The sequence below is a fragment of the Carettochelys insculpta genome, chromosome 25, assembly GCF_033958435.1.
Source record: "Carettochelys insculpta isolate YL-2023 chromosome 25, ASM3395843v1, whole genome shotgun sequence".
NCBI lineage: Eukaryota > Metazoa > Chordata > Testudines > Carettochelyidae > Carettochelys > Carettochelys insculpta.
This window is the reverse complement of record NC_134161.1, coordinates 13,980,979-13,993,154: the sequence shown is the minus strand read 5'-3', so window position 1 is coordinate 13,993,154 and position 12,176 is coordinate 13,980,979. Positions and strand designations below refer to the sequence as shown.

At 42.4% G+C, this 12,176-nt stretch overlaps 1 protein-coding gene across 6 annotated transcripts in view; it reads right to left on the bottom strand.

Moving 5' to 3' along the window:
* ARHGAP32 (Rho GTPase activating protein 32) overlaps positions 1–12,176 on the bottom strand; it is a 407,411-nt gene that overhangs the window by 225,273 nt on the left and 169,962 nt on the right. For all 6 annotated transcript variants that reach the window (XM_074976799.1, XM_074976796.1, XM_074976797.1 and 3 more), the window contains exon 3: positions 1,808–1,916. In XM_074976799.1, the coding sequence (XP_074832900.1) occupies positions 1,808–1,915 (108 nt within the window). In that variant the 5' untranslated portion in view covers position 1,916. The remainder of the gene's footprint in view (positions 1–1,807; positions 1,917–12,176) is intronic.

The window sequence follows — 12,176 nt, the reverse complement described above, 5'->3', positions numbered from 1 at the left end:
ATCCTGACCTTCAGTGAGTTGTTGGCCTAGAATTAATGGATACATTTACAAGACTTCTGCAGAAGTAATTGAAACTGTTTCCAATGCAGTGTTACCACTTCAAGGATTCACCCCTGCCTGTCAGGGCATTAAGATCCCTTCTAAGAAGAAATACCCTGAATGGTCATGGTATGATTGCTCAAATGTCTGGTCCCCTGAAATACTGGAAAAGCCAAGGGCACACACCCCATTTCGGCAGGACAGGAGTTAATACACTTCTATGCCCACTGCTCGTTTTAAAGTGTGGGATTTAAATATACACTCCCTCTGCAATAATGCAAATTTCCCCCAGCCCCTGGAAGGCACAGCATGCTGTCTCAGCAGGCACAACTAGAAGCTCCATTAGCATCACATACCTACTGCTGGTAGAGCTTCTAGCACTGGATGTCAGAAATGCTGCCACCATCTAATGCTTGAAGTGTGCTAGGGGGACAAGCATGCAGAGGAAAGGAAAGGAGAAAGAATGAGCCCAGGCACAACAGGAAGAGAAGAGAAAAAGCAGAAGACAAAAACTATTTATCCTTCCAGCAATAGCACCTCCTATCAGTTCTAAACAAAAGGCACCCAGTCCTCCAGAAAAGATAATCTAGGCACCACCAGGAAGCAGAAGTGAGAAGAGTGAATTGCCTAACCAAAAGATGAGAAAATGAGTGGGGCATGAGGCTTACTTTTAAAATGCTAGCAGTCCTGTAGCAGCATAAAGACTAACAAATGTATTTATTGGGTAATGAGCTTCCATGGGTAAGACCCACTTTTTCAGATTTTAAAATAATGACTCCTACATCTTTGCCTCTATTGGAAAGGGACCCACCTTACCCATATAAAATGAGATTTTCAAACCAAAAGAGGACATAAAACCACAAAATATTTTCTGATCACAAATGAAGACAGTTTTTTAACTATCAGCAGTTTATGTGGAAGGGCTTTGAACCCAGCTCTTCTAAAGCAGGGGACGGAAACCCATCCCACACATACAAAATCTAGATCTCAGCCACTGGAATGGAATTTCCCCACCAAGCTCATCATGTAATAAAGCAGTTTGGCTCAGATTAGAAACTGTACAATGAATGCACACTACACCAGCTAGTCTTCCACTAACAGAATTCAGGCCATGGTGCTATGAAGCAAGACCACCACTTACCAAGATCCTTTTGAAGCTGCTAAAAGAACAGCCTGATTTCCAAAACTGAGTGACCCCAATTCCCTCTAATGACAACATCAGGTCAAGGTGCTCAGGTCACTTGAAAAAACAGGCCACAACTTTCCGTTGGCTTCACTGGAAACATGCACCCGCTGGTGATTCTTCTACTGTTCTATTTGCTGTGGAATTTAAGTTTTCAAGCCAATGTTTTATTTATGTAGACACTGCTAACATATAGCTTATTTTCTCTGTACAACAGGGTGTATTCGCAAAAGCACATTCTTTAAAGATGCTCCCCTTATGTGGCGGACAGTTGTTGAAAAAGAGATTAAAAGAGACTGAAAATCATTGTGACGTTATGGGCCATTTAACTGATTATCAGACCTGCTTCAGGCCACATATTAATGGGACAGAACCTCCATGCATGTGTTTTCTCTCTCACTGGTGAATTGGAAGAGGAAGGACTGCAGCCTACTATTCTTCAGATGACTGCGCACTCTTTGTAATGTTTTGAAACAGAGGGCTATAATGTTCAAATCTATAACTATAAAAGAACAAATGTGCAGCTCATTCCAACACTGGTCAGGACAGAAAGCAAGGCATATATAAAATATAGTAATGCTTTACCATAGCATTGAGAGTCTCTTCCCAGTCCGGCCTCTCTCGGGGATGAATGCTTCTCTGAAGCTCTGGAACAAAGTCATCCTCTTCTGTATGTAAAGAGGACTTCATCATTCTAGAAAGAAAAACAGAAACGCTTGTGTCTTGCTTACAAATTCCGAGCAAAACTTACTTATGACTTCACACTGGTGCCTCTTGAGTAGAATGCTCTCTCACACAAAAATGCAAAGGCTTTTAAATATCTAGTATTCGTGGTTTTCTTCTTCTGTCTCAGTATACCAGGAGCTCAAGAACACAGTTGAGAAATCTGCATTCCCAAATCAACTTCAAATTATTCACAACAAGAAGTCCAGTGCATCTGACAAAGCGGATCTTTGCCCATGAAAGCTTATGCCCCAAAATATTTGTTAGCCTCTCAGGTGCCACAGGACTTCTTGTTGATTTTGAAAATACAGACTAACTTGACTACCCCCGATATTGGTTTATTTTGATTTTTTTTAAGAATTTTAATCACTGGGAACTGGAAAAAAACTTTTTTAAAAATTACATCAACCAAAAAATTAAAATATTTTTACACATTCAGTACATTCAATTAATTCAAAAAACTGGTCAAACAAGCAAAATTAACCTCATGAATAACAACATCTGCCAACAATCATCATCTCCTGGCCTACTTTCTCCCCAGATGCTTGAGGCGAGGGGGGAAAAAAAAAAAAGGATGACCCTTGCAGCATGCCTGGAAGGTTAGTTTAACCAGACTGATGGCCCACAGTCTGGGTCATTGGTTGTTGCAGTGCTTGCCCTTACCTCCTGGGCCCTGACTGCCCTTGACTCAGACTCATCTCAAGAGCATTTGAGGGGTGGTCAGCATCTAACTCTCTCAAGCCAAAACATCAGCAGATGAGGAGTATCTCATTTCCAAACACCTTGCAGTTTATTTTTGTATTCTGACATAGAGACAACTATGTCTTGGACTCTGCTGGGAACACAAACCTTCTTAAAAATATATTTATAAAAATTTCCCAATTCACCTTTAAGGCATATCTATCATTCTGAATTAGTGATGTTAAGATTTAACCAGCTTCACCCTAAACAGATGAAGCTTACTGGTTATGGTTAACTGGTAGGAACTAGAGCAGCCCTCTCCCCACCATGGGCAGGGAACTGCTCCAGCCCTGCATGGCCCACCACAGCCAGCGGCACTCCAGTCAGGCAGGAGCAGCCATCATCTGCAGCAGGCCTGAACCAGGAGCCCTATGGGCAAGGGTGCTCCCGCCCTGCTGGAGCAGGCCCATACACACCACTCTCAGGAGAACTCCAGCCCAGCCAGAGCACACCTGTCCATCACAGAGAGCCTTCCTGACACCTTTTCTCCATTCCCCACCCCCATTTAACTGGTTAATTAATTAAACAGGAATTTACATCCCTATTACAAATTGAGATCAACATAATCTCTGCAGGCTGTAAAAATGACATTTTGCAGGGGACAGAGGCAATGATCTAAAGTGGGTCTATCCCATGAAAGCTCACCTAATAAATCACTATTTCCTGTGGAATGTCAAGTGGGATCCTTCCTAGATTCATTTACAGCATGCACAGTTCAAAGCTAATCTTCATTAATAGGTATTTATTTATTTAGACAAACCATTTCAATAATCAGCAGTGCACATGAATTCAAAGGAAGAAAGGATGAGCCAAATGTTAGCTATGACGAATCCTCTAGTTTTACTAAAGGAATAATTATATTGAAAGCCTTCATATTGCATTGCTGTGCACTCTGTACTTTGTTAAAATATAGCTAAGCAAGCATTATGAATGATTAGTTAGGGATGTTGCACCTTTTTTCCTGACTGGATCACCAACCTTCACTAATAGCTTCCTATGGTAAAGTCAAACTACCAATAGGCTGGCCTTGCTTCCAGTTTCTGTGAAATTTTATAGTCAGGTTCACAATTGAATTTTGTGATGTCACAGCAGTAAAAAAAAATACTGAATGGATGCTTTCCCAGATTAATATTCTTAAAATAATCAGGCCACTAAATATGAATTTACACTTTTATGATCAGATTACAAATGGATTTAATATACTGTTCCTCAGACATGATGGCAATTCCTACCTTTGATTTCTTATCACACCGCTGGCTACTCAGTGGGATCCCTCTGCAGACCCCCCAAAAATGTTTTCTGTTTTGGTTGTTTTGCATTCCTGAAATTCCATCTGAAAAATGGGACCAAGGACAACTTCCTCCAGTGGTTAAGCATAGCAGGTTTTGCACATTTTGCTCAAGAGGTTTAATGAAGAATGCAAGCCAGCAAACGGCAATTTTATTTAAAAAAAAAAAACAAACGAAGAGGTATTAGCAAATCTCTCAGGATAGTGAACCAGATTGTATAAAGAAACACTGGAATCAGTGAGGAACTTTGACCAACAGCCAGTCAACAAAAATTGGCTTAGTCTCCCTATTCTCAGCCTTCAGAAGAGTCTCACCAGTGATTTCTCTCCGAACTCACTGACCCACATTGTTAGGGCGGCAGGTCACTGAAACTTGGAAGCTGGCTGAGATCTACACAAGCAGGTAAGTCGACCGGAGATACGCAATTCCAGCTGTCGCAAACGTGTATATAGAATCAACTTATCTGCAATCTACTTACCTGGCCATCTGCACAGAGGGAGGTTGACAGGAGAAAATCTCCGGTCGACCTCCCTTACTTCTCTCGATATGAAGGAGTACAGGGTCAACGGCTGACCCCAGATAGTTCGATTTTGTGTGTCTCTACCAGAAGTGTAAAACTGAACTGACCCTGACCAGGACCACCTTCCACGTAGTCTAGGTGGTTCCCTACCTTTTCAGTAATACGGCATGCTTCAATGAGACACACAATTCCACAGCACACTCACTTTCTTCAGCTGAAATCAATTGCTCATAAAACTCACATTTACTATGGTTACAGTTTTACTAGAGAGGTTTGCAACACAGAGTGCATACAATGAGCTAAACAAGGAACAAATGCATTCATGTTTCAAATCCACCCCAGAATATACCTTCTTAGACAGTGAGCACAGGCACATTTTCAAGTAACCACTAAAAGCAGGCTCCCCTCCCCACCAGCCTGTTGGTGAAGGGATGCAGCATTTAAACCATGTCCCAGCTCCAATCGGCTCCCATCCTCCCAGCCTCCCCTTTGCCCCACAGGGAGTAGTGGAGGGCTCCCTGCCAGCTCATTTGGGCCAGGAAGCAGCATTTCAGCTGCCTCCTGATGTGAACGGGATCCTGCAAGGTCAGCATTTCCCCTCAGTGACTCAGGTAGCCTTGCTGCTTGAGCCCCAGCTGGCAGGTGGTCATTAGTTTTCACCCTGTGGTTGGTCTGCAAAGAGCTGCAGTGAGAGAAAATTGACGAAAATTTCACAGTACACTTGGACAGTTCCCACGCACACTGGTTTAAAACCATTGGTCCAGATGTACCCTGAGTCAATGGACCCAACAGCACTAGTTCTCCCTCACTGTTCAGGTCCTCCAGCTACAGTAAGCTCACTTAGCCCACCCTCTGACTACCGCATACACCCCAGGAATAGTAGTTAGCATGACACTGCACACCTTGTGCCATTTAGGAGCCACCAGCAGGCACATGAGACCTCCTGTTTTTTGATCTCAGTGACCGGAAAAACATTTCTGACAAGATGATTAGCTGTTGTGCTATGTCCGGAATTAATTTACGGTAAGTTCATACAAGGACTATAAAACAGGAAAGTGGATGTGCAGATGATGGATAACCCTGTCCCCAGTTAAGGCACTGGAAGTTCTGCCATTGACTGTATGGGAGCAGCCATGTGCACATACAGCGTATCCTAAAAATATGCCTGCAAGTCAGCAATCACCATCCTGCAAGTTTCCCAGGAGCTCACCTACAGCCTTAATGATGTCCCATGACAAACTGGAACAGCTCCACAGGACCCATTCCTGTGTATTAGCCAGTATTGTTTTTTCAAAACTGCCTATTGTGCATTCAAACTAGAAATTCAGCAAAAACTGTTCCCCTCCCCACTAAGAATTTGAAATGCATTGAATGTACTTACCTAAAGAAGCTCTTAGAACCTCTCACAGCTTATGCAGGGGCAAGAATGGCTACTGTTTTCCAAACAACAAGCCATCCAGTAGCACTTTAGCTTCTCTCAGGAAGGCTTATTATTTGTGACGCTACAGACTAACACAGCTATCCTTCTATGGCTTTCCAATTATACCTTTTAAACAAACAACCGATTCTGGTATTTGTTAGAATAGTCCTCCGAGACACCTCAAGATTCAAGCAAGTAGCATGCAATTAGGCCACACCCCAAACAATTACCACTGGAATCAAAACAGTTTCTCAGAAAATTACATATGTTTTATACCTTTCCATTAACCACTTTCCTTATTATTATTTTAACAAAAATTGCTTTGAAGTCACACCTCTGAGGCAGAAGCTGAGTGAAGGCTGAAAATGCCATGTGCAAGGGGACGACAGTTCAGATGACTACTTTCTCTTTCTGCATGGCTTCCCCCCTTTGAATCTTGCCTGAATTAAGCAGAATAGCCCCTATGCCTCATATAAACGGCCATACCAGGTCAGACCAAAGGTCTGTCTAGCCCAGGATCCTCTCTTCCAACAGTGGCCAATGCCAGGTATCCCAGAGGGAAGGATCAGAACAAGTAATCGTCAAGTGATTCATTCCCCTCTTGCCCATTCCTCCTTTCCTTCACCCATCCTGCTAAGCAGCATAAAGAGGAGAAAAAAACATAGTCAAAGGAGGGAGCCTCTATTCCTGATACCAGAATCTGTGTAAAACTCCACACATCCACATGGAGAAAGAGAACATGCTATCCAGGCTGTGTGGAGCAAGGGATTATAATCACAAACATGCGCTATGTACTGAAGTCAGCAGAGACAAGAATTCATTTTTCCTCACCCATCTTCAGCTCAGCCTCCATAAACAGGGTCATAATCCACACTTTCAAATGGTGTTTTGCCACTGACTTCTGCAGGAGTTGGCCCTGGCCTCTTCACGAATCCTGCAAGAGGGGTCATAGATAGGGCCCTATCAAATTCACAGACATGAAAAACATGTCACTGATCATGAAATGTGGTCTTTGCTATGCTTCTACCTTGTACTATGCAGATTTCACCAGAGGGAGACCAGCAATTTTTCATAATGATGGTCCTGACTCAATAAGGAGTAGCAAAGGGTTTACAAGGTTATTTCAGAGGCATCACATCACCCCCTTTACTTCTCTGATGCCTTCAGAGCTCAGCTGCAAGAGAGCAATAGCTGTGGCTGGGCAACAGCATCCAAAGGGAGCACCCCACCAACGGCACAGCAGAAGTACTATCATACCATGTTATCCTTACTTTTGTACTGCTGCTGTGGCAGCAGCTCTGCCTTCAAAGCTGAGCTCACAGTCAGCAGCCTCTGCGCTCCAGTTGCCCAGCTCTGCAGGAGGAGAACTAACGGTACGAGTATGCCAGTACCACAACCCTCCCTTAAATAACTTTGCAACCTCCCCACAACTCGTTTTACAGTCAGGACTCCTATAACTACAATTAAATAGCTGAAAATATGAAATGTATTTCTAAAATCCTGACTACGAAATTAACCAAAATGGACCAAGAATTTGATAGGGCCCTAGGCACAGAGCACTTCCTACAGTCACATGCCAATTTTGATTTCAGATGAGGGACTGTTATGTTACTTTTGCAGGACAGTAGACAGGGAATGTGAAGAAAAAATGTTTTATGGCACATATACAAGCCCCTTTATTCTCAGTTTAAATCAATTTTTAACCAAAATATTCCCACATTTTACAGAAATTATTATTCAGGTTTTCTCCAATTTTTACCCTACTTCTGTATCATTCACATACATATAAAACGTTTTATGAGGAAAGTAAAATACAATGAGTGAGACATAAGTATTACAATAATAGATTAGTCTGTTTGTATGTGCAAAGCTGCCTGTTAAAATAAGGCTATGGAATAGTCTCAACTACACACACACACACACACACACACACACACACACACACACTAAGCAGGTTGAATAGTGACAGGCAGATAGCCGTGTTAGTCTGTATTCTATCCAAACAAAAAAGCATTCATGTAGCACTTTAAAGACTAACAAAATAATTTGTAAGGTGATGAGTTTTCGTGGGACGGACCCACTTCTTCAGATATGTCTACCCATGAAAACTTATCACCTAATAAATTATTTTGTTAGTCTTTAAAGCGCTACATGACTGCTTTTTTGTTTTGATACAATAAACAGGTATGCACACCAGCTCTGAAGTATGCGCACATCTGAATGTATTAGTGAATCTCATGCCTACCACAATACACATTTCAAGCTGCAAGACAACAGTTTAAAGATCTGACACACTAAAACAGGAAGAAGATGAAAATCTGTATCGGACTATATTTCAGAACAGAAGGAAGTATTTGAAAGAAAACAGGAGAAAAGTGCGCATGTGAACATATGCCCCACAAATGATGTGGCCCAATTATTAAATATAAATATTTATAGGCTAATAATTCTATGTCTATGGCAGCAAACTATTTAGTCAAATCAGAATGTTTTATTTGGGGATCAGAAATATATTGTTCTCTTAAACTCAGAGGTGACACTGTGTTTTAAGTTCTTGTGTTAGTTCTGCAGCAAACCACACTGCTGAAGGAAATTCAAAGTGTTAATTTAATGAATACTTTTTTCCTGTCTTTCCAGCCATCAGGAGAAACTCAGATATTTTCCAAGGAAAAATTACTAATTTTTTGCATTCACTTTCACCTGTTTTCTTGTTGTGGTCATAAACACTGATAAATTCCTGGGAAAAATTAAAAATAAAAACTGAAAATGAAGAGCACTACATCTATGACAGGGATCCCATGTGGATGGTGGAAGGCTTTCTTGTGGCCCATAAACTTCACAAATTTTCCCGGCTCCATCACCCTTGTACTGGTCCCAAGACAAGGTAGGTTTTTGTTTTGTTTTGTTTTAAGGGCATGTCTACATGTACAGCACTGCAACTCTATCACTGCAGACCATGAAGAAGACATGATGTGCCAACAGGAGAAAACACTCCAGTCAGCAGGGGAGTTAGTTTTATTTGCTCCCAAGTGACAAATTATGCCAAGACAGACTGTAGTGTAGACATGCCCGAAGAGTACCTCACACAATCTTCACTCCTTACACCATATATCAGAAATGTGAACTGAAACACTGATTAACTTGTTCCCTTCCACAGATCTCTTAAGCACAGGGGGTGGAAACAAATTAAGTCTCTGTTTTATTTCAGAAAAAAATATTAAACATGGCCATATTATAGCTATTAAACACAAAACAAAAGGCCTCCTGCAAGCTGAACCTCTCACAGGAGCCTCATATGCATCCAAATATAAAATAGCATTTAACATTTTTCCATAATACAACAAATCCCTCTTCCATTTAAAATGGCATTTGTTAGTCTCTTTAGTGTCTCTGAATTAGCTCCGAGTGCAACCTGACATTGTTACATTAATAAAAAAAGTTCTGTCCATATAGAAAATCACTAGGCAATCATTTACAAAGTTCACAGCTTACATTTGCACCTATTTTGGGTAACCTTAAAGATCGCTGTTAGGGTGAGTTTATCAATTTCAAATTACAGCTGGATATATTTCATGTCACGTTAACACCACTATCAGAAAAACATCCTGATGCCCTCTTCAGGCTCCTCAAATCTAATTTACTGATGCTGACATTTCCATTTCTCCCAATGAGGAATTACACATTCCAAATTAACGCTTGCAATATTCACACATACTATAGTGCTCACATACTATGCTGCATTACCAAGGGTTACACCCTACTGCAGAACACACACCAGTAACACACTATTGCCATGGCATCTTCTCTACATTAACCGAGTTCTCAAAGTGTTCTCCTTTTCATGATTACATCTGAACAACTTGGGCTCCACAAATGTTGCCTTGATCACAACATGAACTGAAACCGTACTGGTGAAAGTCATGTCACATGGTTACTCTAAGGCCTGGTCTAGACCTAGGTTTTGTACCCGTGTAACCATGTCATTGGTTAGGAGTGTGACTGTTCAGACATACAGTTATGCCAGTACAGCTGTGTCTACACGTGCACGCTACTTCGAAGTAGTGGCACCAACTTCGAAATAGCGCCCGTCGCGGCTACACGCGTCGGGCGCTATTTCGAAGTTAACTTCGACGTTAGGCGGCGAGACGTCGAAATCACTAACCTCATGAGGGGATCGGAATAGCGCCCTACTTCGACGTTCAACGTCGAAGTAGGGACTGCGTAGACGATCCACGTCCCGCAACGTCGAAATTGCTGGGTCCTCCATGGCAGCCATCAGCTGGGGGGTTGAGAGATGCTCTCTCTCCAGCCCCTGCGGGGCTCTATGGTCACTGTGGGCAGCAGCCCTTAGCCCAGGGCTTCTGGCTGCTTCTGTGGCAGCTGGGGATCTATGCTGCAGGCACAGGGTCTGCAACCAGTTGTCAGCTCTGTGTATCTTGTGTTGTTTAGTGCAACTGTGTCTGGGAGGGGCCCTTTAAGGGAGCGGCTTGCTGTTGAGTCCGCCCTGTGACCCTGTCTGCAGCTGTGCCTGGCACCCTTATTTCGATGTGTGCTACTTTGGCGTGTAGACGTACCCTCACTGCGCCTATTTCGATGTGGTGCCGCGCAACGTCGAAGTTGAACATCGACGTTGCCAGCCCTGGAGGACGTGTAGACGTTATTCATCGAAATAGCCTATTTCGATGTTGCTACATCGAAATAAGCTATTTCGATGTTGGCTTCACGTGTAGACGTAGCCTACATGTCCCACAGGGGATGTAGTTATATGGATACAAAGGTGTCTAACACCAGGACAGCTATGTTGTCAAAAGCACTGCTATACCAATTTAACTGCATTACCACTTGTCAGAACTGTACCACTTTAAGTATCCTAGCACGGTTAGAGACCTACAATCGTCTAGTGTAGACAAAGCCTTACTTTTCTGAGTATGGATAACAACCACTGACCCCTGCTGTTGCTCAGGATGTTTGAGACATGCTACAGAGATTGTGCTTATGTTATTTACTTAATACTTGAGGCAAATCCTCAGCTAGCCAAAGTCAATTTGGAAAGTTACATCAGACAGTTAATTTTCTGTATGACAGATGGTCATTCTTTAGTGGCTACATATGTTTTGTTTAAATTAAATGCTATGCCTGAACTTCGGGTTATGCTGGCCCAAGGTGGCATTAAGCATTCCAGCCATCCATGATGTTTTCCCCTCCACTGACCTTTCTCTCCCATCTCACTGTAGGGTGTCAGGATTGCTGATAATGGATGTACTATTGTATTTTGTATTTACACAGCACCATTGGTGTGCATGGGTTTGCTTGGCCTAAGGAAAGCACGACCTCTTTCCCCCTGCCCCACCCCCCCAGCAAACACTGAGGAATTTACTACCCAAGTGGATTTAGAACTCGACTGAGAGTGATGTTTCTTGAAATGTTATTACTGTTCAAGGAATCCTCCTTTAATAAGGTCTTTGCTGACACAACGTGATGCTGAAGGCAAGTAGCCTTCAAACACTGCCCAACAGAACTGAAATGGGCACTGTTCACTTTGCTGAGCCCACAAGAAAATGCAAAAGTGGGATTGCGATATCACAATACACTGAGTGCAAACTTCAGCAGGGGAGGCCTTCTAAGAGAACACTGGAGGAGCTGTTCGGTTTTGTGATCCTTTAAGATATGGATCAAGGAAGGCCATGATGACTGCTTGGAGTAGAAAGCTGTAAAAACATTGCTATGGAAGGAAAGTATGAGTGGATATGTACTGCTACAGCCAGCCAGAAATACCAGGTGCTCTCCTCAGCTCCCAAAATGTTCTGTTAAACTTCAACCTCAGAGGATACTACTAATTAAGGCATCTTGATTTCTCTACTTTAAAAGCGTTAAAATCTGGTCATGATAACCTAAGTGTGCAGAAGTAATTCAAATGAGGGTACTGAAGTAACGCTTTGCTAGCATACTACCACTGTGGGTCACTGCAATCAGGCAGCTCAGGAGTCCCATGCAAAGCATCCTCTCAAATGACTGGTACTCCCTTTAAACAGTGAAACCTAAGAAAGCAAAATAAAGAGCGATGGAATTGCTACAAACACCGTTGCCTCCTACAAATTCAAGACCAGTAACAGAACTGGATGGAGCGGATTAGCAAGCAGGTCAACTGCACAAAAATTAAAGCAATGAAACCAGATGAATTCAGCACTTCTCAGTCTTTTGCAAATTTTAACCAATTAATCCTTCTATCACCCAAGTGGGGAGAGTGTTACTTCCATTGTA